We start from the raw sequence: 27,331 nt of genomic DNA, 5'->3' as shown, positions 1-27,331 counted from the left end.
AGAAAAAAGAAACGAACTAGTCACATACACAAACGGAACTGAAGGCGGCACGGCAGTACGGGTGCCTGCAGTGCAATTGCACGACGCAATTGCGTTTGCAAGCTCCAAGTCCCTCACCCGGCTGTCAACCCGCCCACGGTGGGTCAGCAAGCCCAGTTTTGGTGGGACTCGAGCCCTTGATCGTGCATGCTAGGCGGGGCTTGGGAAGACTCCCATTGGGACGTCGAAAGATGCGTCCTCCACGGCCGGCGGTTACTTGGGCTCTTCGGGGCTCCCAGCCACTGCGCGCTTCTCTCGTCTCTCGATGTCCTGAGACAGCTCCTCGAGGTGGTGATTCCTCGTCTATTTCCTTTATTCTGGGTTGGGCGAATACAACAGTGCTGGCCGAAGGATAGGTGGCACCTCCAGACAGGGTCCTTAGTACCGTTCTCTGTTGGGGCGCGCTGTTTGTGGTCACCGACCATTTCGCTCTCTTATGTAATAAGGTTTAATTGTAAACAACCGTGTCACATCCAAACCCAGATCAATAAATATCCTTTCGGAGAGCGTCAGCGCTCTCCCTTGCTGCATGGCGCAGGCTCGACTTTCCATGGCTTGGAGTGGCTGAGCACATGGTCAATACACGACGCAGATGCCTACTTTGCAAGGTAGGGAAGGCAGGTGGGTGCAAAGTGTGAAACTAAGCGCACTCTGCCGCAGTCTTAAAACTGCTACAGTTCCAAAAATGCGAACTCCACTGCACATTTGCCAGCAGCATGGTCCTATTACACAATCGACTTCGAGATACTGTGTACTTTTAGCCGAGAGATTGTAGGGTAGAGACAGCAGAGGCACAGTATTAAGGCTGAAGACCTTTATTTGATGGCAACTTTTGAACTATAGTTATCTAGACGTCCAATGTGAAGTCCTAAGAGCAGAGCATGCAGAGACACCTGAGGACTGCTTAACAGTAAACTTTTTGAGTGGTAAAATGAGCCAATGCGCCCAATGTTTTGAATTTGAAATTTTGCTTTTACCACTTTATGCAAACTGTTTGAATGCTATACTGTAGTACTAAAGCCAGGCGCACTGTGTAGGCAATGTGGCATTAAGTGCCTGTTCCAAGATGCACCCAGCAACAAATACTGTGCATTGGTTGCGGTTGATACCCGCACACAGCACATTCAGTTCTGCAACAGCAAAATGAACACAAATTGTGACCATCTGGTGCTTCCTGACAACAATGCTGACAAGTAACCCTTCACTCCGACAGTTAATTTAAGTGTTTCAGAAGCAGCGCAAAGTTAACATTTGCTGCTCAATGCTGAAATTGCGAGCATCGAGAACTGCACATACTAATCAAGTTACTGGAAGTAAGCTTTACCATGAACAAATCCAGCTCAAGCTTTGGCACCAAAGAAAAAAAAAAAGACAAAGTAGCTCTGCATACTCTACTCCGAAACTTCCTGCTCGTAAGCTGCCTTTGGTCTTCAGGGACGACACACCTAGAGGTAAATGTAGAAGAAAAAAAAAGAAAGAAAGCAGTGGCACCAAACCACACAGCTCCTTCGGCAAATGCCCCACCACACGGAACTCTGCACCACAGGACAGCGAATGTGCCAGGACCACCGCAACACCATCGCACGGGGCAAAGCTGGAACACGAGCCGGAACTACTGCCGGGCTGCTACACGACACGCCCCTTCAGGTAGGGATCCCGGCCTGTGGCGAGACTTAGTCAGACATTGGCTCACCATCATCTCGATCCAACTACTTACACCGGTTTTCCCGCACAGCAACGCTGCTCATCAGCAACACACCGGCACCACCCAACAGCATGCCACAGCTCCGGCTGCAAACCGCCCGCCGGACCGCCAACACCCTTCTGCCCCCCAAACCGCTCGCTCGGCCTTCTCGGTCTCTTGCGAGCTGCCTCGAGCAACCAGGCTTTGCTGCTCAAGCGGTACCTTTGAAACGGTTGTTCAGTTACGACATCAGGCATTCAACAAAAAGAAAAAAAAAACAGACTACTTCAAAGGACCAAGTAAAAATGATTTGTAGACCGAATAGTGTGCTCTCACATGTATCAAGCCTGTGGTCAAAATTTTTGCCTGCAGTACCAAGAGTGTGCTTTTACAGATATCAAGCCCGGGATTAAAATTTTTGCTTGCGCACACAATGGCACAACTCATCAGAAGCTGCATAACTACAGAAAGCTAGCAATTTTATAAAGCTTGACCACTTAAAGAAAGCCCACTGAGATCAACCAAGTAATTTCCCCCTATTTCAACAAAAACAAAACCTACGTTTGCCCAGGATATGCAAACGTGAGCTTCTTAAATTTCATTCCTCAATATTTGCCAATTTCTCTGCAAATAGAACTTGTCCTTGGAATTTAGTCAAGAGAAGGCAAATGGCTGAAAAAAAAAAGACAGCCTGGAGGTGATGAGCAAGTGGGTTGGGGGTAGCACGCAAGCTTCAGCACACGTCCCGCACTCTGGAAACCACCGCCCGAACTCAGCGCAGCTGGAACTCGTACATGGTGTCTCGCCATTTCGAGAGAGCCACCAACGCCTTTTACCAACGCCCTCACACCTCAGGGCCTGCAGGCACAGACAGGGGCAACAACACGACGACAGTCAGTGAAGCCACTGCCCCAAAATGTTGTGCATCGATTCCTTCCCCTCCCTACCGCCATTCCCCATACAGACGTGGCAGTGACCCTAATCATGTCTGGCAGTTTTAACCCTTTTTAGTGCGAGTGCCTTGACTAAGCTGCTTCGTGACGCTAGGCTTATAAATCCCCGACAGTAAATATGGTGCACCAGTGGAGATAATTTAAAAATTAACCCTGTAATGCACATTGAGGGAAATTGAAACTTGTTTACCTTTGTTTCCAACCATGAAGAGTAGGTACATTTTTGTAAAAAAAATAAGAAAAAAAGAGAAAGACACGGAAATGTTGAGTGAAAACTATGAGAAAACGCAAACAATGGCTATACAAACTGATATAAAAATCAGTGCAGCAAAAGTTGCACGTTGGTCATTACAGGGTTAGAAAAGTCAATGCATCGATCAGCTGCTACAGTTGAATGAACACGTTACAAGTGCCCGCGCTGTTTTACACCCGGGCTAAATTCCGACACTAGCAATCGCAAAAAAAAAAAAAGGTAACTGTAGTTGAAACTTGCAAGCCACAAGGCAGCTACAATCTAAAAAACACTAGTGAGCTTATTCCAAATTGCCACAAGGCTGTTTTACCTTGCCCAACACTTTCCAGTTCCACAGAGTTTAATTCAAAATTGTGATACAAGGCAAATGGAAAGAATAATAGGAGTGCTTACAGAGGCACAATAGTGGCAGTTGGCTCAGTAGCAATGAAATGAATGTCCAGTGTAGAACGCTCAACTACACACACAAGAGGCACAAAGTTACAAACAGTAAACCAAAATAACAGCAAAAATGAAAACTTGTCAATCATGCAAGACTCATCACAAGACATCTATAAAACAGAGGTATTAAGCATGTTACAGAATTCAGCTACACACCTGGCTAAAGTTGTCAGTGACTGTGCTACGGGTGAACAGAAAACACCATAGAAAATGTCCAAGTGCCCGCTTGCAGTGTGCCCAAATCAAATTTTTGTAATGTGCACGGAAATCCCCCCAATTGTGAAATAAAAAGTGAACAAGTTCATCATGCCTTATGATTATGTAATGCCAGAAGTAGAACTGAATTTCAAATTTACCTATGCAACAAGTTTTTAACCAATGATGGCCCCACATGGTACTAATGAAGAAATGCACATTCCATGTGCCAGTTGCAGATAAAGTAACGTAAAATTTCAGCCATCTGACTATGTTTACAGATTTTTCTGTTGCAAGAACGCTGTCAACTTTCAAACAACTTAAAAAAAGAAAAACCTAGTACATTTACGCCATACTTGCCAAAATCAAAGGCTCTCTGAAGCAGTGTAGACAAAGAAAGGGAGCAAATATATAAGATTAACATATTTTCAAGGCAGGGCTGAGAGTAACATGCTTTCTCTCCTCCGAGGTGCAAAACAGCACAAGACAATTCTCACATGTCTCAGTCGGAGTCCTGCGATTTGGACCGAGAGCGGCGGTCTCGTTCAGGTGAGCGCATCTCATGATCGCCGTTGGACTCTGCTGGATCTGGAGGCGGTGAACTGTGCTTATCTCCCGGGCTGCGTGACCTTGACCGTGACCTCGAATCAGCCCTTTCATCAGCCACCTTTCTTGGGCTCTGTGATGGGCTGCGGCCATCTCCGTTGTGGGATCGACTACGGCTGCGATCTCGCTGCTTGCCGTCATGGAGGCTTCTGCTGCGGCTTCGACGTGACTTGGCATCGCTGCGTTCCTTGGACTGGCTGCGACTGTTGCCCCGGGATCGGCTGCGGTCTCTGGAGTTTGAGCGACTGTGTTCCTTGGACTTGGACCGGCTCCGTCGCTGGCTCTGACCACGTTCTGCAGACCTTGATCGGCTCTTGTGTTGGCTTTCGCCATGTTCCTTGGATTTGGATCGGCTGCGATCTTTGCTGTGGCTGCGTTCGCCAGAATTGGAGCGGTGATCCTTCGTCTTTGATCGGCTTCGTTCCTTAGACTTGGAACGACTACGTTCCTTGGACTTGGAACGACTACGTTCCTTGGACTTCGACCGACTGCGACGACCCTTTGACTTTGATCGGCTGCGTCGCTTCGATTTTACTCCACGTTCCTTTGATCGGCTACGATCTCTGGATTTTGAGCGACTTCTGTTCCTCGACTTGGAACGACTCCTTTTAACTTCACGGTTTCGAGAACGGCTACGACTGCGATCCCTGGACTTGCTGCGACTCTTGCGACGATCCCTGGATCGGCTCCGGCTCTTGTGAGAGCGGCTGCGGGAACGCCTGCGCTCCTTTGAACGACTCCTGGACCTGCAAAATGTTTTGATTAAAGGGAACACCACTTTACTATGCATTCCCTTAGCACAACTTGCTGACAAGTGTTTCTTTCCTTGAGCAGGCTGTGGTCTCCCCACCAGTATGCTAAGTACCAACCAATGCACGTTTGCACTCCGTGACTGCAGGGCTGCACTGTCCATCACAGCAGCATGCAAGCCTGTGCACTGCTGTGTGCAAATCCGGTTACATATTTTACTAACCTGAGTGAGATTGATTTCTACTGTTGGCAATAAAGTCTTTGTTTAGGCCCTCAAGTTTGTTTATGAAAACTGATGAAAGCCAGTTATACACCTGTCACAGTGGATGATTCTACGTCATCAAATTTCAACAATGTTAGCGTAAAATGGCATCAATTGATAGCTACGGAGGGGTATTTAATCTCCCTAGGTCTAAACTTTCATTGCACCTGGTCTTTAAGCAATGTAAGCAAACCCGTCACAAAATTTAAGCACCGTCTTATGGTGCTCACCTGCGAGAGGTTGACTGGCGATGCCGGGACCGGCTCCTGGACCGCCTACGGCTTCTAGATGATGAACGTCGTCGGCTCCTGCCCGAGGATAATTTTTATTTATCTCAATCAGTGCACGGCCTGTCAAACAACAGTGGCTCGTTAACACTGTCACAACATTGCAGTACCTGTTCTTACAAGTTTTCTTTATGCTGCATTTAACACATGAATGTCAATCACAACAGCTAAATGACTGTGCAAAGGCAAGGCTCAATGTGTGCAGTTCTTTTCTCTTCTTTTCTTTTGTGGCTGCTGCTCTCAGCATATATGAAATAGTACAGACCCCTGTCTTGTTGCTTTTACTATACCTATGATGGTGCTTTAGCTCGAGGCACACTCCAACTTCCCTACTGAAATACATGGATGCAGAAATATTCATTTGACAGGCCCTAAACTGAGTTGAATGCAATTTGTGATATTGAAGGGAAGAATTTTACTACTACTACGCACTGACAATTAGTATTCTAATTATGCAATACCCATGCCCCATGGGCACAGAAAGTCACATTAACTTGCCTTTCTCTAGTTTCCTAACGACGTTTATTTGATGGAGCTGCCACACGTCCATATTTAATTACATTTGACACGATGGCGTCAATGACAGCACCTGTTGATGTGGTCAACTTTAGGATAGTAATTAAAAATAAGTTATTCTTGCAAATTTAATCTGCCTTCATGAATTGTGAAATGTAAACATAAACATATGATGGTGCAGTTAGCTTCAGTTTGTTGCTGATAGAGATTTCAGATACTACATTTGTATTGCAGTGCGCAAGCTATGGTGACAAGAATACACATTTCTTAGTTGAATGGGTTCTGGCAAATGACATCAAAATTTAGGGCATTAGCAAGTTAATATCATTTTCTGTGAACGTGTGGCTTGGATATAATATGCAGACTGCGTCAATTCTCTCACTTTCGATGCCTTAACTAATGCTGTTAACAATGTTGTAATTAATGTAAACATAATGTATATGAAGCTGTAAACATGCTGCTTCATTTTCTTATTTACAATTTCTGGCAGTCTTGGCAAAAAATTGCCAGCCTGATAAAAGGAATCTATTCCCAACAGCCAGTAGATATACATTCAAATGGAACAAACCATGTAATTCAAACAATGCTGAGTCTGTGCCTTTCCTCTGTATTAGGATGGGAGCTCCCAAGGCCATGCTTTCGCTTGAAAGTTTGCCACTAAGGTGCCAAGAGAAGTGCGCACACAACACGATGTTTGCCAGCTCTGTTACATGCTGCTATAACACACAGCACAGGGAAATAGTGGTTTACACACCGTTTCGAGAACACGGAATATTTTTCTGAAGGAATCTGATTTAATCGAACTTGCCTGGATTTTACCTGACACCGAGGTACAACAGATCTGTGACATGCATCTGCTTTGCGATTGTGGCTTCATGCCACAATCGCAACCAAGACAGCAAGTAGAGTGTAATTTTGCAATGATGTCTAGTACACAATACCTTTGAACGATGCCCAAAGGACTTGCATCTAAAACTGTGAGACATTTGTGAGCTAAAGCTACCTTTTTATTACTTGAAGAAGGGGCCCAGAATTATTGCATCCCTTTACTTTAAAGTAACGTCACTGCCCAACTATGAGACAGTCAATTTATAGTGCAAGGTTCTTCAAAAGGTGCTTTACATCTCAGATTGGTGAGCAAAGAGCCGAAAAAAATAAATCTAGGTTGTGACTTTCCGCCGCAGTAGGGGGGCTACCAATTAATTTTGGCCACAATTTTAATGGTCATCCAATGCAGCCTGGAATCCCAACCAGCCACTTCATGCTCAGTAGCTGAACAGTTAGTTACAAGGTTGTCCAATCTAATGCGAAGGCACTGGGCTAACAACGAGACGCCGTCCTGCAGCATCCTTCGTGCAGTTGTACTCGAAATAGTGTAGAAGCGCGCGCATACCGCAGTCCACACACAATTGTTGGCACATCGCTCACGACGGTTGCGCCAGTTCTTCACCTGGCGGTCATGCAGGGAACTAGCGAAAAGCACGAACATACATAAATTGGCAGCAGAAGCTTGATGTGGGCGAGTTGGTTTTGCAAATTGTACTGGATAACTAAAAAGCATGTTGCTTAGCGTTGGAAGGGAACCACGTGGCTTCATGTACAGATAAATCTAGTGTTAACAGAAGGAAGTGATCACGCGACCGTGCTTATACGAAGCCCTTTCGTTCCGAACAGAACGCGATGGAAATTTAGGAAGGTTGCACTGAGGCTGCGAAAGAAAGAAAAAAGGCCAGTTACTGTGGATGCTCGTAATTTATGCCGAGCTGTTCTTAAACGAGAAACGTGGCAAGGGACACTCGAACATATCAGATAAATCCACGCGCTTGCTCTTGCGGTACTGTTGCAGTTGAAGCGTCCGGCGCGCGTCAACAACAGCCTTTTTTCCGGGTTAAAATGCTCTGGAGGGGGGGATCATATCGAAACGCGGTCAAGACCGCACGCAAACGCGCGAGTAGAGAAGTGCAGCGTACCTGGACCGGCGACCACGGCTCCTCGACCTCGAACGGGAACGGCGGCTCGGTCTGACGTTTCGCGACGACGACTGGCGGTACGGGTCCGATGGCCGCCCATAGCGCGCCATTTGGACGCGCAGTTCGCGGCCGTCCAGGATGTAGCCGTCCAGCGAGTCCATGGCGTCCTCGCAGTCGCGTTTGTCGTAGAATCGCACGAAGGCGAATCCACGGCTTTCACGTGTGTAGGGATGCCGCGGTATGTAGACGTCACCGACGTCCCCGTACTTTTCGAAGACCCGCTTCAGGTCCTCCGGCGTGGTGCGATACGTGAGGTTGTCCACCTTCAACGACGTCATGCCGTCGATCTGCGGCGGTGCCCGGCCGTAATTCATGGTGAGGCCGTTCCTTGAGGCCGCAATTCAATGTGGAAAAGCCTGGGAGCTTGGGCGCGAAACCTTACGCGCTCTTGATGTTCCACCTCATCAACGAACACACGAGCGTCAAGCGGTGGCAGGAAGACGGGCAAAATGGCGGTTGCGAGCGGCTTGCCGGCCAGTGTTGCCGTATCGGCGCGTCGGATTACGTGCGTATCGTGTTGACAAAATTACGCAAAAATAAAACAAAAAACAGCAACTTTATTCAGCGCTGATATAAGTACCAAAATTATGTCATGTTTTAATATTTTTGAAATTTGAAGAAATGAAGTATTCGCACCGAAAAGTTATTTTCAAGCATGGATGCCCAACTTGCGATGATGCCACATGGTCGCCAAAACTTTGATGGCCTCCACCCTTTAAGCTTTACTTTAAGCCAGTTATAGCATAGAGTTTCCTACAAAAATGACTATAGTTTATTGCCTGTATATTCTAGACACTATAAGCCCGTGGAGGAAGGAAAAACGTTTGGCCGGACGTTTTTCCTTCCTCCATGTTTCAAACCCTACTCTATGCCCTACTGCTCTACTTGCTGCTCCCGCAGCCGTTTTTCCGTTGCTATAGGCAAACGTGTAGCGGTGACACGCGCTGAAAGAAAGTTAAATTCGCTGAACAGCGTCCCATAAACTTACCAAATATTGCAAAAGTAACGTTCTCTAAGTGGTTGCCCCAATTTTCAAGCTGCTGAGCATAGCCTCCGAGATAAAACAGCAGTGCTGTCAATCTCAAAGGTCACGCATTGAGTCGCCAGCAAAACTTTTAACTAGTCTACTTGATGCAAAAAATTTTGTTCAGCAAAGCAAACTTCTTTTTTTATGCTTCTAAGTTAGCGAATACTATGCACACGCGTCGCGTGAAATTCACGCTTAGTGGAGGCGTTAGAAACGTTGTCGTGGCAACCTAGTTTAATGGCGGCGCCCACAAAGTTGTTATGGCAGCACGCGAGGTTGGTTTTGTTTCGACCGAAGAAGCGGCTGCGAAGTTAAAGCTCACAAAGTCAGAGAGAAAAGCTCGTCGAAAAGTGGCGAGATGTGCCCGGATCATCCGCGAGAACACCGGCGTCGACGTGTGCGACTATCCGACGAGGGTGATTACCACCAGATTTACTGACGCGCAGTGGTCGATCGCAAGTGCCGTTTTAATGTTTCTGCTTTTATGTTTTCCCCGATGTTTCAGTTTCTAGTGCTCAACAACTGTGGAATGGTTTGCGGTGGGAGCTACGAGGCCATCTACAGCGACCTTCACTGCTACGGCAGCATACAAGACATCTTGCTCATTCCCGGTCAACCGTTCGCCGTAGTGGTATTCGAGGATGTCGACTCTAGCGCGGCCGCGGCTTCTTATCTGAGCAGCAACGTGCCAACGTTCGCTAAAGACCCCGTGTTTCCTGCATTCATTGAACGAGGTTAGTCATCTGCGACGGAAGTTCATTTCTAACACAAGTTACCGCTAGAAGAAAACTGGCTGTCATTGTACATGTTGACCGTGCAGAATCACGTCATAATCATGGCCATTATGTAGAAATATGTAGTTACTATAAACGATGCGACATACACGTTTGCTAAGCATCTTCGTCTTGTGTTCATGCACTGATATCCTCTTACTTTTCACCCCTCTCTGATGCATTCTCAGCGCCAAGCATCAGAGGAAATGCGTGTAGCAACCTGTTTGATGACAGACAACTGCCGGAGGGATTGAAGCTTATTGAAGATGCCGTCACCGAGAACGAAGCCACCGACCTAGCACAGCTGATCACGTGGGGTGACCCAGAAGAGTCACAAGGTGAGACCACGTGCTATTCGCATTGCAAATTGACCATGCGATTAAACTGACACTTGCGTCGCCATGCAATGAAACGCCGAGGGAGTTGTCTTGCACTATCTCGGCATGCGATCGAAAGTCCGTCGCTCCACTTTATGATGGCCCAGTGTCTACAGCCGATGGTTGCGATCATTTCTGTAGTCGGGCACAGTATAAATAGAAATCCTTAACAGTAAGTCCTTCCAGATACCGAGCAGGATTCAGGTACGTAGACGTGGACACGCAAAGATATGCTATCGTATTTAGAAGTTGCAATTTTCATTCCCAGAGCTGTTGGAAACAGCTTTTTATTGTTGTTGAAATGAAGACATGAAAGATGTTGATGACTGTCTAGCTGAGACACCATAGTGATGTAGTTTTTGTCATAGCTCAAGTGGTCATAGCTCTCGACAGAATTCCACTAACTTCGTGCTGCCAGTCACAACAATTGTTAAGATGAAGTTCGTTCTTCTACTGGCCTTGGGATTCATGCAAGGGCCATGATCCTTTGTAATGTGCTTACGTTCCAACGTTTTCAGAGAAAAGTGCAAGAAAAGTCTTCATTTGTTAACGTCTTTCTCAGGTCTCACATTCGCATCTTTTCGCTGCAGCTCTTCGTCAGCGGGAAGTGCGTCATTTTGGCTATGCCTTCGACTACAGTCTACAGGGAGTACAGAAAGATGCACCACTGTCCGAAAGCATTCCCAACGAATGCGCGCCGTTCTTGGGCCGGCTTGTCGCTGCCGGTCGCTTGGACAGACTTCCTGACCAGCTGACTGTGACCCGCTACCTCCCTGGACAGGGTAATACTCGTTTTCCGTTGAAGGTCTCTGCAGTGCAGAGCCCATTTGCAAAGTGCGATCTGTTACATGGATCCAACTTTGCTTAGTTCGCAGGAGATGTTACGTCACTTTCTTTTTATGATGTTTCGTATGTGCTGGGACTCATTTTGACAATGTACTCACCTCTGCGTGTGTTTGAGGGAGCTACCATGCTGTAGAGAGATGTGGTGCATTTAATAGTGTGAAATGCACCATGAATATTCCGTAATCATATTTATTTCACATGCATCTATGGTAAAACAGATGCTTTTAATTCATCTGCCACGTGACATCCGTTTGTGAAACGGCCTTTCCGATATCCTGGTAGCTGAAGCTAACAAGGAACAATTCTGTCACGACATAAACACGCATTTCTTACTTAATATAGTTTCTTGTTTGCTTTGCTTCTTGTCTTCATTTTTTGTCCTTTTCACTTTGAGGATTTTCGACGTTGTGTGCAGTTTATAATTGTACATGGAACAATTATTTTAAAAAGTGTTCTTAAGATTTTTATGTAATTGTATGCTGTTTATATCACGTAAAATTTTGAAGCTCCTCTTACACACTGCCCATTCCTTGGGACTGTAAGGTATTTTAAATAAATAAATAAGTTCTGAATTTGCAGCTGTGCTTAAAAAACAACAGGAATCCTTCTGAGCTCTTTATTGTGTTTAATACAGATGCGCTGCACAATCTGTCATGTATAAGTCATCTATTTATCTTGCAGTAACATTATTGTGATCGCTTTGTTGGAGTAGTATTACTAACATGGCAATAGCTGTGATTGAATCCAATCCACGCCTGCCACTGTTGCTCAGTGGCTGCTGACCACAAGGTCGCGGGTTCAATTCCTGGCCACAACAGCTGCATTCCGATGAAGACAGCATGTGTATTTAGATTTAGGTTAATTAAGCTTTAGGTGGTCCAGCTGTTCTTGGTTTTCACCCTTTGGGACACATAATAACCGTCATCTTTCACAAGTGCCTTTCCTTTCTCCAGTGCTGCACATCTGGTACTTCAAGGTTACAAACGGAACGCACATTATCAGCTTGGCATGACGTTCTCAACACGAAAGTAGTAAGTGCAGAGTTGTCAAGAAAGGAAATGCAAGCAAGGCAGATGGCGATTATTGTTGTGGCACAAAGATATGCCCCAAAGGACGTAAAATGTTTTTAGAGTGCATCATTTGACTTTCTATTTGAGTCCAGTCTGCTTATCTTTGGCCTATATCTGCGTGTGCTACAAAAGCTTTGACTGGTGCCCAGTATGGCACCCGTAAATTTACGTGCGAGCTGTTCACAGAAAAATTTTGGTGAGCAGTGAAGCACACATTTATCACTCATCTGTCCCACTCGCAAATTGTGCCGCACACTCGGCACATCCTCACGGCTGTTTGCTGGCAGTGCAGAAGGTGCCACTGCTCTTTACTGTTGGCCTGGGACGTCCTCGTGGATGCCGTGACGACAAATGTGTTACACTCGTGTATCGCTTATTTTTGCCAGGAATCCCTCCACATGTCGACAGCCACGAATCCTTTGACAACGACATCGTGCTGCTTAGCTTGGGCTCTTCAGTTGTGATGAACTTCCGGCACCCCGACGGCCGCCAAGTGGCGCAAGTTCTACCTCCTCGCAGTGCGCTGATTCTGTCTGGCGACAGCCGCTACGTCTGGTCTCACGGGTGAGAGGGCTTGTTGAACTAATCGACAAAATAAAGGTTGTGGGAGCCTTTGTGAAAGGGGCATTTGCTTCTCACGACGTTGTAGCATATTGTTATGAAGCCAATTAAGTTGGTTTCTTGATAAACTATCTCTGTGGCTCGCCCTAGCTATTGTGCTGAATTTGCAAACCAAAATGACGCCTCCACATGTGCTGTGGATTTCGACGGTTAAGATGAAACTTTAGCTCAGAGCCAACAACAATGTTGCTGTTAAGATATGTGCGAAATGTGCAAATGCTATCACTAGGTGACTGCTGAACCGATGTGGATGAAAGAAGTCACATTTAAAAGAAATATAATTCAATTCTCGTGACAACCAGAAACAGCGTGCTGATTTTAGGCCTCAACATTTTTACAGAAAACGACGAGAATTGGTAAACTAAAACAATTTGGAGCAAATTGCAGCAAGCTTGCAATTCTATAACTCTGTGTTAACAGAACTAAACCGTAAGCTGGCTCTATTTATGTGGCTAAACTGAAAAGACATGATGTAGTATACATAGCTCTGAATTACACAAGTAGTTTGTGAATAGGACTTCTTGCAGAATAGAAGTAACAATAAATTTTGTGTGAACTTTAAAAAATGAATATATTTTGTCAGCTTTAAATGCTGTAATAAATTCACCTAGCAGAGTCGCAATATCTACTTTTATTGTAGAGTTATGAAATTGTCCGCTTAATGCTGAAATTCTTCTGAAAATTTTCAATTGCTGGTGTTGCTTTTGTAAAAAATTGAGGGCCCTAAGTGAACATATATGCTTCCTGCAATCATTAAAATTTTACTTTTACTTGTAATGTAATAAATATCATTCAAGTTTACTAAACGGTAGCCAAATAAAAGCGTTTCTGCATCTCATAGGTATTTGTATAGTAAGGGCAACAGGTAGAGCTTCCTATTAAACCAGCATTGAGGTTTTCAACAGAAAAAGAAGGAATTTTCGAGCATTCCTTTTTTTTTTTTCTGCTGAAACCTCACTGCCACTACGATTTGTTTATTAGCAATAAACATTCTTTCATTAAGAGAATGAAAATATAAGAGTTCAGAAACCATACTTTGCAACAGTCTTAAGTGATATTGCTCTTTCACGTGCATCTCGGACATTACGGTAATTGCGAGCTTCATGGAAGCAGTAGTAATGGTATTAGTACCGTGCTGACAAACTTTCAAGACCGACAAGGCAAGGAGTTCTTATGCTTTGCTTTCCTTGTGCCCCCAGTATCGCGTCGCGCAAGTTTGACGTCGTTCCAAGATCCGGTGGCCCGGACAACGGCATAACCCTTTCTCAGCGCAGCGTCCGGATCTCGTACACGTTCAGGCACATACGAAGAGGGAGCTGCAAATGTGGTGAGCATTGCCTGCCCGATCTTACTGCCTCGCTTCCGTTGCTTACCTTAACACTGATGCCACATCTTTGTGGCATGAATACTGGGAATCTGTGTATTACCCACACGAATAACCATGCACAGCAACATTCAAAAGCCAGGCAGGCTCCTGAAACAATCACGTTTTGTTTGTCCAGGGACTGCGATTTCATGGTATAGCCAGTGCGAAAAATATGCGCACGAATTAAAAGAAAGGCACAAACAAATGCCTTCTGCAAAATGTGTACATGCACACTTCACGTATAGATATTCTTTTTGCTCTAAATAAACTTCATTTGGTAGTGGCATATGCTCGCGTCTATGTTTTTGTTTTATGTCGATAATGTTCGCGACAACTTGGCCAACAAGTTTTGATAGATGACCATTTCATTGCAGTTTTACAGTGAATTGTGGTTCTGCTTCATGGCAGTGTGCTTCGCATTCCCGTGAAGCCACATGTGGAGGCACAATTTGCATATAATTCACGCACACACTTCACACGTCAGTTTCATTGTTTCTGATACCAATCACACATGCAAAAAATTCGAAAATTCGGTTTATTGTTTACGTCTATGGGGTTAAAACCTTTATCATTTGTTCTTGCAGGAAACGCCTTGCTGTGCGATTCTCATCGTTTTGGGTAAGTTGGCATTGTGCCTAGCAACAAACTCAACAATAGTTGAGTTTGCCACTTGCTGGTGTCTTGACACTTGATTGGTGTAGTTTTAGGGGTGGGCGAATATCCGAAATTTCTAATACAAATAGAATAGTTCTTGTTTTTCGATTCAAGAATTCACTATTAGAGTATGTAAGGGTTAACAACACTTATTGGAGTTTTAGAGGATGAATAATAATAATATATGGGGTTTTACGTGCCAAAACCACTTTCTGATTATGAGGCACGCCGTAGTGGAGGACTCTGGAAATTTAGACCACCTGGGGTTCTTTAACGTGCACCTAAATCTAAGTACACGGGTGTTTTCGCATTTCGCCCCCATCGAAATGCGGGCGCCGTGGCTGGGATTCGATCCCGCGACCTCATGCTCAGCAGCCTAACACCATAGCCACTGAGCAACGACGGCGGGTTTTTAGAGGATGGAGAGTGATGGAAAGGAGAACTGTAGCGAATGATTCCGCTGCAGGGGAACTGCGGTTGCGACGCAGGGTCACTGGTTCCTGAGCAAATGTACGGGACAGATTATTAAAATTATGGGATTTTGCATGCCAAAACCACGATCTGATTATGAGGCATGCTGTAGTGGAGGGCTCCGGAATAATTTCGGCCACCTGGGGTTCTTTAATGTGCAGCTAAATCTAGGTGCATGGGTGTTCTCGCATTTCGCCTCCATCGAAAGGTGGCCGGCCGTGGCTGAGATTCGATACCACAACCTCGTGCTTAGCAGCCCAACACCATAGCTACTAAGCAACCACGGCTGGTGGGACAGATTATTCGTTCAGTCATTCATTACGAATGCCTTTTGTGTAGCTGAATTTGTTAGCTCGACTTAGAGTAAAGCAATTTATTTTTATTATTTGGCCAGTCTCGGCATGTTTTCATCCCTTTAAATCAATGTGTAGTGCTGTAGGTAGTATCAAAATTAACCCCTTGAACGAACTCAATACTCCACATGAATTGTATTGCGTCATGCAACATGCTGTTCCCCCCCCCCCCCTCTCTTTCTTTTTTTTGTTACTGTCATTGTCAGGGTGTACCAGATAAGTGAAAGTAGTTGCTTTTCGTTTATAAGCTTCTTAGTTGACTGGATGTCAATTTGCAAACAGTATTACATGCATTTGAATATACCTGTAAATAAGCCATGTAAATAATTTTTATAATATTTATATAAATTGTTTTTTTTGCTAAGAAGACTCCACACAAGCTTTATGTTTCACTGTGTTTAGAAATGTAATATTCGATTCAATGTTTGGAGGTCATCTTTCTCGAATATTTGTATTTGATCTTATTCTAAAATTTTACTTTTCGAACACCTGTAGTCTTTATAAAGGTGTCTTTAATTGACATAGCTAAGAGCATTACACTGTCTTCATTCCAGAGTCTAGGGTAGAAGACTTAATACTTCACTTTTTTTAACTTTTCTAATATTTTTTAATTTTATCAAGCAAGAAATTGGAGGCGCAAATAAAAAAATCTGCTTCCAACAGACCTTGACCTTTTTGTTTAAAATGCGACATACTTCGTCTGGAGATGCTGAAATGAGAATGTTGCTGTATTTCACAGGTTCCTCAGAGGCAAAGTTACCTTTTACTAAGCAGTTTACAAAGTACTTTAAAGTTTGACAAACCTTACATCTTTGTTGTTCAAACTGAATTGCAGAAACCAAGACAATGCAACTGCTCTGAGGCTAGAAACGGAGCATGTCTACAAGGTGAATGACGTTCTTCTGTTCGCAGAGTCGATGCTTATCCTTTCATCCTCGGGACTAGCATTATTCAGACTGCAGCTGTAGTGTTTTGCGCACACAGGTGTATGAAAACATAGCGGAGCAGTTCAGCGACACCAGGTATAAACAGTGGCCCAAAGTTGCCGAGTTCCTGGATTCATTGGAACAGGGCTCACTTTTGCTCGACGCTGGATGTGGCAATGGCAAGTACCTCATAGGTCACGACAAGCTGCTCAAGGTTAGTGCATCGCAAATTTTTGTAAATAAAACCATAAAGAGTTCCAGTGCACATAGTAAAATAAGTTGGCCTGTCACTGCGCTGCATACATTTGTGCGACTTTTTCTTGCCGTAAATCTTATTTCTGTCTAAAGCGAGATGACGAGATGGTTAACCCCGCAACTGGCGAGGATTAGCTAGCTTTTCATCACAACAAGCGTCCACTGGTGCCGGCGACGAGTCAACTCGTGAATTTCCACATTTGCAATTTTTGCACATGCATATGTGTTCAGTTTCTTGTAATTTTGACAAGAAAATAATGCACAATGACCTTCGCCATCTTTTCATTGCACTTCTATAAATTTTTTTGGAATTTGTCACGGCAGTTAACAGGTTAAAGGCCAACTGAGACAAAATTTATCTTTGGCTACAGTATTTGTTGGTGTCAAGTATTATATGTACAATGAGGTTACCTCAGCAAAGCTGCGGGGCGTAACTTTGGCAAATCCCCAAAATTTTAACAATTAACAGCCTTGGCAATTAACAGCCTTGGCAGATGGCTACAAGGCTATATAGCACAAAATAGTGGCAACAGGACAACGCAAGTCAGGGGGCAAGCACTCGTCAATGTCTCACGTTGTCCTGTTGTTAATGCTTCGCACTAAACAGTTACATTATTAACCAACCAGCCTAATCTGCCACCCTTTAGCATACAAAGGGTGCAGCTGGTGGTAAGCAGATTATATAAGCATGATCATCGCACTGCCGTGCCCGGCTACGTAGTCTCTTGATGGAGAGAGCAATTTACTTGAAATTTGTCAAAGCGACGAAGCTAAATTGTACTGACTGTTGGCAGCAGAATTGTAATTTAGGGCCTAGAATGCTGCAATCTTTTTCCATTTATGTATTAAGTTTGCAGTGCCACAACTCCGTTGCAAAACCAGATACATATCACAATTCTGTAAACTATGTGCATTGGCGTGTCTAACGGAATGAAATACGAGGTAAAAGTACTGTGGCTTACAAAGGTTTTTGAAAAATACTTGTCCACAAATTGGAGGTGCATTTCAGAGCAGCGTTAATGTACAAGTTTTGACCACTTTGGATGTCAACCACGATGCAGAGTGTAGTATTGTTCATTTTGTCGTGGCGTTTCAAGGCTGCAAACTCAACGGTTTGTTTTTAAATGTTGGCGATTTTTGTTAAAAAGGGCTGAATTCGAAGATTTGCTCTCCGCAATGAGCACATTACTTTTTCTTTCAAATGCAACAAGACAGCAGAATCAGTTCAGTGGACGCTATAGAGAATGATTTCTTCATTCCCATGCATTTAGATTGCTTCCAAGATGAACTTTCCTAATGGCGTTAGTTAAAAACTAAAACAACTGGGTTTTGAAGACTATCCTTTCATGGTGCTTAGCCGAAGCCAAAACGATGCAAATAGAGGTGCATATTTCCTTTTTTTTTTTTTCCTACACAAAGCTTGGTTTCGACCGCAGCCAACGGCTCTGCGACATTTGTCAGCATCGTGGACTCGAAGTTCTTCAAGCTGATGTGCTGCAGATGCCATTTAGAAGGGGCGTCTTTGATGCCTGCATCAGCATAGCTGTTCTGCATCATCTATCTACCATTGTAAGTACTCACAATATCCACTGCGTTGTTCAGTGGGGCATGTTATGTTGAAGAGATGCTTGAGAAATGCAACATCAGTGTAGAATGATAGATTATATTATGAACACTCTCTTTGCATTTCATTAAAAATTTGTTATTTGTGTAGAAATTACAGGTTTTGAATTTTCTCCCCGAACTGTGCCTCTCATTGTGGTGCCACAGCTTTCAAGATGTGTCCCTTTTGTTCGAGAAATATCCACAATGGTTCCCAAGTCGAGTCGTTTTGTTATGGCAGTGCCATCATTTTATGAAGTTGAACATTGTAGTCATGAAGTTGTGTCCAACTTGAAAACACCTTTGTCATATGCCGAATATTTGTTATAACTTATAAGCGTTTATTTGTTACTTTTTGACCGACTTTTCATACACGCATTGGTGCATGTTCATGCTTTTCAATGCTCTGCTTCTGCAAGTTTTTTTTAACCGTACGTTCCACTGAGTGCATGTTAACATTTTACTTGTACAGACTACTTTTTGTACTTTACATGGCATACTTTCATACCTTTTGCCTTTCTTTCTTTTGAACTTGAAACATCCCTTGCATGCTAAAATGCTGTGCCTGTACCATGTTTGTATGTCCACTTCTGTATGATCCTTGCAAGGCTTACAGTGCCGATAAATAAAAAAAAATCGATATTGGCCAAGAAATTTATTTACTTTGTTATATCTGATAATTTATCATAGCCGTGTTTTATATTGAAGTTAGGCTGTATTGATAAACAGTTCACTAGCTCACTAGCCGGTACCTGCGACATGAGAAACTGGTGTGGGAACTTCAAGATGGTGTCACCAATAGTCTCGCTTTGACGCCCTTTTCTGGCCCACCAATTCTCAACTCATGGGACGACAAGTCTATTCGCGACTCCAGGAGCATAAAATGTCAACCTGGTTTACCTTGCTATTTATATTTCTTGTCCCTTAGCAGACCTCGTGCTATAAGCATGTGATGACCCTCGAGTCAAACCCCTGGAGAAGAATACTGGCCAGTGTTCATTGACCCAGCACAATATCCAGGCTGCCACAATTGATTACTTCTCGACACGTAAAAATAGCAGAATACACAAGTGCTTGTTACTAGAATTCCTCCTTTTCCTGTTCCTTGATTCGTAATACACAGATTGCTGATGCTGCTTGATGGATTGGTTTGCTATTGCTTGGTTTACCTATGCTGGATGGAAACAGTGTGTTGCAGACGCCAGCGCTTTCTCTCCCTGTTGCATTTGATATTGCGCTGGTATCGTGCAATGCGCTAATTGAATTGCCTTCGATGAAGTTCAGCTTACAAACTGCAGCAACATCCATCACCAGAAGCTTACGTGAATTTCCTCTTGCCTATTTTGTTGTTATTTCGCGCCGAAACTAACCAGGAGCGTCGAGAGGCGGCGGTGCACGAAATCCTACGCGTGCTGCGGCCTGGTGGACGTGCGCTTGTCTACGTCTGGGCCTTGGAGCAGAACAACCCCGGTGGCGACGAAGAAGGCGCACTGTCAAAATATCTGAACCCCAACAAAGCTGCTGCCAACTGTGAAACTTATGTCGAGTCTCCGGAAACGTCAGCATTGCCCGTGCACTGCAATCGAACTCAGTTTCAGGCCCGGGACATGCTGGTGCCTTGGCATTCCAAGAATACGCAAGAGACCCACTACAGGTGAGCATCTGTGCAACTTGCCTTCGGAAATGGGAGACTAACTTTATGATTGATCGGTCATATGTTTTGACCGCGGTCATCTTTTTTTCAGTGGTTTCACTGTCCGAGGCATGTACGGCAGTGAGGCAGGCTGCTTTTCTTATGGTACTGCATCTATGCAAGCATATTGGGACCACAAGTACCATATAGCGAGAAGGTGTAGCCTTTGAAAGATATTACAATTATAAGGCACAAGAATGTTGCTTAATTAAGCCATATCCGTGCTCAGCAGCTCATGACTAATGAAGCGAGAAAAAGGAAAAGAAGCGAAATAGAATCGTTATCTTGGCCCTCGATTCTTTCACAGCCGTCCTGCATGTCAGGCATGGTGACAGTCTTTGATAGAGACTAGCGTTTTCAGACTGCAGTTATTTAATAGTTTGCCCACTTGAGGTTCTCTTCAACATTCACTCAACGCACCGTGCATGAGCATTCTTGCATTTCAATCCCACTGCAATGTGGCTATCATGGCTAGGAATCGGAACTTGAGACTTGAACTGAGCAGGAGAATGTAATGACTGCACCGCTGTAGCGGGTAGCACCTTAGTCGCACGGGCAAATTTGGCGACACTTTGATTGAACGAGTGCCACTTAAGTGGCAAGCTGCTACGCTGGAGGGAAAGTGTCATTTGGATTTGACGGCAACGTCGCTAGGTCCAGCGACGTTGCCAACATCCAGCATATTCTATATTTATTATTTGAGGTGATATTCACAAAGTAACAACATGATGACTGCTCACGAGCCAAGACAATACAGCACTGTGTTCGATTACCTAAATTAGCCCCCTAACGATTGCCTAAATGCACAGCACACGAGCATGTTTTTGTTTTTCCCTGTTCCGTCCCCATAGAGATGCGGCCGCTTTTGCCGCTATTGAACTCGTGCTCAGCAGTGCAACGCGATAGCCACTGTGACTGGTGCCAAATCTTTTCGTGCGACAGGCCTATGAACAACACTAATGGCAAAATGCACTCAAAGTGGCGATGTACTTTCCCACCTGATGGAGGTATAAATTGTGCCATTTTAAGCCCCTTCAGTCATAAATAACGATCGTCTGTCAATAAATGTAACAAATTTACGTAACTTTATGCCAAGGTGCTGGATATTGCGTTGAAAGCAAGTCAAGGATGAGGTAGGATGACTCTATTGCATTCTATAGCGAGTCATTATAATTAGAGTAATTAAATATCTACTTGTTTTACAGCCAGCTGTGATATGTTTCTTTTAACAAAGAATTACTAGACAGGAAAAAAAACCTTCACAATTGCTAACTCAAACACCCCACATCAAACATGCCATCGAACACGGTAGTGCCTTTGCCAAGGGGGTCTGTAGTGATACATTTCACTAAGATGCAAAATGTGTGTGCTTTAGCTAAGCAGAATGTTCGATTTACTCGTAAGACTAATGTTCGTGGTCGCTTTCCTTGCCACCACTGCACAGAAATGGCAAGAGTAAGTCACGTACACAAATGCATACGCCGCGACTGAAGAGCATAGTTTTGCTCGTGGTTGGTACAGTAAAGGAAGGATGCAAGTCGTGACGGGTTTTCAGAAAAGACTTGCAAGCAAGCGCAACATCCACTCCTTGCTCACGTTTCACTCCGTTTAGTGACCATGTTGTTACCAATACAGCAAACTGCGCCCCCTTTATTATTATGATTTTTTTCTCCACCCTTACTCATGCTCTGTTCTTTTTCTAGGTATTACCACTTGTTCCAGCGTGGAGAACTTCGAGAGTTGCTTGAAAGCGTGGCTCCAGGCTGTGTTGAAACTGAATATCACGATCAGGGCAACTGGTGCGCGGTGATCGTCAAACAAGGCTCGGTTAGAGACAAAGTCAGTGTTGCCAGCTGATGCACGGAAACGACGAAGTGTGTCCATAAAAACCACAGGTTTTCGAAACGTTGTTTGTTTGGTTGCTCGAACTTTGAACACTGATGTCAACTTCTCTATTCTATTGTGTGGGTACAAAGCCACACTTGCAAGGTGTCCAGCTTAGCAACCTAAACATCTTATTGTTGAAGAAGTTGCGCGACAATACATTTGAACACCGAGATGGAAAAAAGTGACCATCTGTCCTCTAGTTTCCGCCATGCACCCGGCGGCCTGAAGACACAAACAGCAACGTGTGGGGCTTAAGAACTTTTTTTTTTTTCGTTTTATTTCTGGCTACATTTTGACAAAACTGCTAGGTGTACCAACGGTAGGAAATTGTTTTCTTGGCGCCGAGCACATGCTCGTCACAGGTCATTGAAAATGGTTTTGTTCGGCTGGCCAATAAAAAAAAAAATGTCTTTGTGGCCTCGGAGAAAGAATGAAAAGGTTCTACTGTCGACGACATCAGCATCGGTTCACAGTTCATTGGCAGCAATTTTCAGCGTTGGCATGAACATAATGCACAACACCTATGTCATGGGTTCACTTAAAAAAAAAAAATGACAGGTAACAGCCAAACTCAAGTTGATAGAGGAGTAATGTAAGCTTCTACCTACAACTGCCATTGATGTTAATTCCCAAAAATAAAACACTGATCTCCCTGAACAAGTCAAGCAAAAATGCAACTACGGTGAGCAAGCAGAGTTTGTAACAAACGTCCAATCTGCTACAAAACAATTTTTTTTTGTCACCATGGTTGCACGTGTCCCATGTATGGTAATTAATGCTTTGCCCACTCAATAAGCACAAAATCAAAACTTAGTTCTGATAAGAAAATTCCTATAAGATTTAAAACTCAAATGCTGCAACAAAAATAGCTGAAGTCTTTTCAGTAATAAGAGCACAGCTTCTTCAAAGCTTAGAGACCATAACATACTTAACATTTGTAAACAAGAACACAGTGGTAAAAAAAAAAATACAAACTGTACACTTTTACAGCGAGTGCAATCAATAGCTTTAAGACTACAATATAATTTCTGGAAAGCTTTCCCTTAAATAGTTACACAGATGAGCCTTAAGCATTCTGCCTGTGAAGCAAGGCCTTGTGGGCAGTCAGTCACACAGAAAAAAAAGGAAATCAAGAAAGAAAAAGTCGTTACACAGAGGTAGCCAAGCAGAACCCATTGTGCTAACAAGCAGGGGATGACAAGATTTTCGTTTTCGTCAATGGAAACTGGCGGGAAAATGGCTACAGCGCTGAGTCTATCGCTATCTTCAAAGCACCTGAAGCCAACACGTCGGCATGGAATGCCAAGCTACGCGTTGATTATTATTGTATTTTTTCTTCTCTTCCATGCGTCTGAGGCAGAGTGATGCATAGGTACCCGATCACTTTGCAATACAGGGGACGTATTCTGAAACGTTCGCCGCGGCGAACTTTTCGCACTGGCCACGCCTCCGCCGTAGCGGCGCGCGCTGAATGGCTGCTTTGACAAAACCGGAAATTCACTTGCGCCAGCTGAATTTCCGGTTTTGTCAAAGCAGCCATTCAGCGCGCGCCGCTACGGCGGAGGCGTGGCCAGTGCGAAAAGTTCGCCGCGGCGAACGTTTCAGAATACGTCCCCAGTTCCTGCCACTGTCGACTGAATGTGGAGGTAAAATTTCGCTGAAAGCGTGATGTGACGGCTAAAAACGTATGTACAGCCAGAACTGCTGCTTGAGTTCAAAGCCCGACACTCGCAGCTATTTCGTGCACACCTAGCGCACAGCTGCCTCCCAGCGAGTTAACACAGTGCTTCACAGATTTCCGTGTTTTGCCAAAATTGTTCGCGGTTAAAAAATGAACACGGCATTGGCAGCAGACATGTTGGTTCCAGGGCACTCCGAGAATCCAAATGCATGGCTGGCTGAGAAGACCCAGAAGCTTCGAGAACAATACATCTTTGGTTTTCGATAGCTATGAAGTTGCTTCTGCAGTCTTTCAGCGAAAATAAAGGAAAGTATTAACAAAGCTTTTTTTTTCTTCTCTCCTTTGTGATGTACACACATTGCACACACAGACAACAAAAAGAGATGTGTCAGTTGCACTTCGCCAAAAACAGCGCAGCGCACACTTAACGACACATACTACGTACAGCAATGACGACAAACCCGGGACACGCCCGAGAATGTGAAATGTGGGCACAGCAGCTCACGGATCTCTCTAGGGAGGCTTGAAATGAAAGAAACGCAACCTATTTACACACATTTCAGATGCGTGCTTCATAAATGCAGTGTGACCATTCAATATAAAATACTGGAATGCAACGATTCCCTGCACACGAGAAAACAAAACACCTGGAATGACTAAAGCAGTTGGTCCAGATGGTTTCTTGCCGACGCGTTACGTCACGAAATCACATTCTAAAAATATTCTTTAAGACAGCGCCTTACGCTGATAAAAAGTGGCAGGCATTCATGCACCAATCGCAGGAATGTGAAAGAAGTTGTGCTGGGGTGTATGTGCGTGTATATGATGATTTGGTCCACAGCAATCGGGATGTTGCTCAATGTGAGAATCGATTGTCAAGACGACAAATTTTTTTAATATCTTGGTTGTTTCATACTAGGACGCATCTGTGTTTGCACTCTTAGTGTGCAAAAGATGGGCATCACCCTTTAACGAGTAAAGCAGGCGATGCCCGGCTTCAAACCTAATCAAGTTAAAATGCTTGCGTATTGCGAATGCACAGCTACACCGACAATACAGTCATTCACTCCACAAATACAATTCACAAGCTTGAATAATAGCAGGGATAATACGCAACAAAACGAGATAGCTGAGAATTTCAATAATTCTGAACTGGAGAGCCAGACCTTCCCTTCTCTTTTAAAGCATTCTTTTGATAAGACATTTCCAGCACAGATGACCAAATCATTCGCTTTCGGTCCAACGTTCAAGGAGCCAAACGTATGGTAACGTGTGTGCTACACTTGCGCTAGCATTGTTTTCTGCCAAAGCAATGCACGTTGCAAAGCATTACTAAGGAGCACAAGACAGTACCGTGGAAACTAACATTTCACAACAAGCCTTGCACACATCCGTAATCTATTTTTTCATGTTGATCCATTCAGTGATTTCTGACCTGAGCAAGTGAACACAAAACAAACTTTGCGACTGTGAAAGCTTAAGCATGTCTATCTAGGCTATCCATATGCACAATAAAAAGAAAGCCTCCCACAAAGAGATCCGCGCCTAGGTGGCAGAGCTGTACACAAGTTGAGCATTGGTGGATGCACGCGCCCGCAAGTCGGAGCGCGAGATTCTCGGCAGCGAGAGAAAAAAAAAAGGCAAAAGCAATGCGTACAAACAAACAAATGCGTGCGGTGACATCACGGTGGCAGTCACAACCGGCATACGACGCCGACTGGCACTTTTCGGGTGAAGGACGATGGGTGCCCGAAAAGAGTCGTTTACGACCCCAGGGTTTCTGCTGACTAGCTGGGCTCCTTGAGGGGAAAAAGAGAAATGAGGAACACCACCGGCCTGCTATGGGTCGAGGAATGTTTGTGGCTGCAGGCAAAGAGGGGCACCAAGGGAGATGACCACCGCATCAAGTTGCACAACCGCATCAGGTTGCATCACAAGTTGCACAACATCAAGTGGCATGACCAACCCTTTGCAGCAATTTCTCCGTGCAAGTGACCATCGTAATTCCACGAGGTGATCTAGGGCGCCGTGAAACTTCCCCACGAATCCAGCATGAGAGAATCTGCAACTGACTACGGTGCCAGGGTCGAGCCATTGTCATGACCCCCCTTGCAGCACCCCTACCCCACCTGACCAACTCTCCGAAGCCTTTTCTGTGCAGCTTTTCGTAAAGACAGTGACGGACATGCTAGGGCACGCCTTACACACAACTCCATGCAGAAATTGTGTTTTCCTTCTTACTCCAAGCTGTCTGACAATCCGTGGAAACACTTGTGCGCAGCTTTCGGTGAAGCAGGTGATGGTGTTCTGAAGCAGTCTGGCGGTGCGACATGGCGCCGCTGGCTTGCATTGCAGAAGCAGCAAAGATAACTCGGGATTGCACTATGCTGGTTGCAACATCACTCCGCAGCTTGCTCACATCGTCTCGCCCATGTTGAGTGGCTTGAACAGTCGTCCCCAACTCTTCTGTTGATTCCACGCAGACTGCCAGCAAAAACACTTGCCCCTTGTGCAAGCCATTCTGGCAGGAATCGGCCATGGTGGGTCGTGTAACTCGATACAAAGACGTGCACCGCACGTAAGCAAACTACATACTTGAGTACAAACTTCCTTTGTTGCGGCGTCACTGCTTGTGTCGAGCTTTGGCGAATTCAACAGGCTCAGTGAAGTCAATTAAACATCGGCAGAGGACTTTGTACTGACTGTCTCTTGAGTCAAGTCTGAAATTCATTTGGCATCTTTGCAAGAATGTTTGCAAGGGAGGGGGTCACGGCGTTGCCCCACTGTCTTTGTCTACTCATGCTACCTTTGATCTGTCCTTTCATCTTGCGTCTCAAGTCACACCCACGACTTGCTAACTTACAAAGAACTTTGGCAGATACGTGGCACCTTGAATCTGACCATGCAAACATTCTGTAATGAGAACCAGCAGTCACCATCAAATATTTGAAGATGAAACTTCCTCAAGCCCTGTCAATTGGTTCATTTAAAGAAAGATCACTGCTTGGGATGGTGCACTACATCCAGATGCCTTCTAAACTCAATACACCTTGCCGTGTATTCAAAAACACTGCAGACAGGCTGAAAGCAGCACTTCTTAGTGAAGCAGCAGTTCAGGGCTCGCTGCAACGCATCTTCAAACATATTCTTCAACAAAAGCATTTCGCAGTAACTTCTGAACGACACCAAGCTGCTCTTGTCACCGAATCCCCAGCAGATGCACTCGTGTTCCAGCGTGGGAAAGCAGATGAGAAAGCAACCGGCACATGATCAGACGGGTACAGGGGACACAAAAAAAAGCAGGAAGATGGAGGAGCTCTACTAAGGTTCTCTGTAGCATGTTGGATGATGAAAAAAAAAAGGGAATCTCTGGTCGGGTGAGGTCAACACACTTGTGCGGATGTGCAGTCAAATGATGGAGAAGGTACAAGAATGAGGGAAAGAAGGTGGGTTTTCAACGTCTTCTCATTGCCGGAGTCACAAGTCTCTGTTTCTCCCCCTCTCAGAACTTTGTGGCGCACGTCAGGTCGCCGTCGTGGTGCTGAAACAGCAACAAGGTTTTTCACGTCGGGTACGCTCGCCGAGACTGCAACGCCTGGTGGTACTGCCCAGCCCGGAGGAGTAGGACCAGGGCGAGATGCCCACCAAAATATGGCCGGGATGAGGGGCAGGGGGGAAATGGGATGTGGGAGAGAGAGAAAAAAAGGAAAACG

At 44.8% G+C, this 27,331-nt stretch overlaps 3 protein-coding genes across 12 annotated transcripts in view; 1 reads left to right on the top strand and 2 right to left on the bottom strand.

Moving 5' to 3' along the window:
* Positions 1 to 2,298: 2,298 nt before the first annotated feature.
* Positions 2,299 to 8,506, bottom strand: LOC135920131 (serine/arginine-rich splicing factor 2-like). 3 transcript variants are annotated; one of them, XM_065454224.1, is made up of 4 exons: positions 7,957 to 8,505; positions 5,414 to 5,491; positions 4,063 to 4,917; positions 2,299 to 2,581 (listed from the first exon to the last, which is right to left on the bottom strand). In XM_065454224.1, the coding sequence occupies exons 1-3, from the start codon at positions 8,328 to 8,330 to the stop codon at positions 4,068 to 4,070; spliced, it is 1,302 nt and encodes a 433-aa protein (XP_065310296.1). In that variant the 5' UTR covers positions 8,331 to 8,505; the 3' UTR covers positions 2,299 to 2,581; positions 4,063 to 4,067. The 3 variants fall into 3 exon arrangements, with proteins under 3 accessions (XP_065310296.1, XP_065310298.1, XP_065310297.1); XM_065454226.1 differs by lacking the exon at positions 5,414 to 5,491 and having other exon boundaries at positions 7,957 to 8,506; XM_065454225.1 differs by lacking the exon at positions 2,299 to 2,581 and having other exon boundaries at positions 3,252 to 4,917; positions 7,957 to 8,504.
* A 753-nt stretch (positions 8,507 to 9,259) lies between these two features.
* On the top strand, positions 9,260 to 23,304 carry LOC135920130 (tRNA (carboxymethyluridine(34)-5-O)-methyltransferase alkbh8). The gene is made up of 12 exons (XM_065454223.1): positions 9,260 to 9,459; positions 9,549 to 9,777; positions 10,005 to 10,154; positions 10,784 to 10,975; positions 12,496 to 12,673; positions 13,930 to 14,057; positions 14,681 to 14,714; positions 16,410 to 16,461; positions 16,559 to 16,714; positions 18,175 to 18,324; positions 19,731 to 20,011; positions 21,754 to 23,304. The coding sequence occupies exons 1-12, from the start codon at positions 9,304 to 9,306 to the stop codon at positions 21,905 to 21,907; spliced, it is 1,860 nt and encodes a 619-aa protein (XP_065310295.1). The 5' UTR covers positions 9,260 to 9,303; the 3' UTR covers positions 21,908 to 23,304.
* Positions 23,305 to 23,959: 655 nt separating this feature from the next.
* The window catches only part of LOC135920128 (protein tweety-like), a 39,391-nt gene continuing 36,019 nt past the window's right edge, over positions 23,960 to 27,331 (bottom strand). For 5 of the 8 annotated variants that reach the window (XM_065454208.1, XM_065454210.1, XM_065454212.1 and 2 more), the window contains one exon: positions 23,960 to 27,159. In XM_065454208.1, the coding sequence (XP_065310280.1) occupies positions 27,141 to 27,159 (19 nt within the window). In that variant the 3' untranslated portion in view covers positions 23,960 to 27,140. Of the gene's footprint in view, positions 27,223 to 27,331 lie in introns of all 8 variants that reach the window. The other 3 variants (XM_065454211.1, XM_065454215.1, XM_065454213.1) reach the window with 1 other exon arrangement.

Source organism: Dermacentor albipictus, chromosome 8, assembly GCF_038994185.2.
Source record: "Dermacentor albipictus isolate Rhodes 1998 colony chromosome 8, USDA_Dalb.pri_finalv2, whole genome shotgun sequence".
In the NCBI taxonomy this organism is placed as follows: Eukaryota; Metazoa; Arthropoda; class Arachnida; order Ixodida; family Ixodidae; genus Dermacentor; species Dermacentor albipictus.
This window is presented reverse-complemented; position numbering and strand designations above follow the sequence as displayed.

What these genes read in the sequence shown, in the direction of transcription:
- LOC135920130 (XM_065454223.1), top strand. Translation starts at nt 9,304, where the DNA reads ATGGCAGCACGCGAGGTTGGTTTTGTTTCGACCGAAGAAGCGGCTGCG. An exon ending in TGTGCGACTATCCGACGAGG is followed by an intron (nt 9,460 to 9,548) that starts GTGATTACCACC and finishes CCGATGTTTCAG; the next exon opens with TTTCTAGTGCTCAACAACTG. An exon ending in CGCTACGTCTGGTCTCACGG is followed by an intron (nt 12,674 to 13,929) that starts GTGAGAGGGCTT and finishes TTGTGCCCCCAG; the next exon opens with TATCGCGTCGCGCAAGTTTG.
- LOC135920131 (XM_065454224.1), bottom strand. Translation starts at nt 8,330, where the DNA reads ATGAATTACGGCCGGGCACCGCCGCAGATCGACGGCATGACGTCGTTG. An exon ending in AGCCGTGGTCGCCGGTCCAG is followed by an intron (nt 5,492 to 7,956) that starts GTACGCTGCACT and finishes ATCCTCGGGCAG; the next exon opens with GAGCCGACGACGTTCATCAT. An exon ending in CGCCAGTCAACCTCTCGCAG is followed by an intron (nt 4,918 to 5,413) that starts GTGAGCACCATA and finishes AACATTTTGCAG; the next exon opens with GTCCAGGAGTCGTTCAAAGG.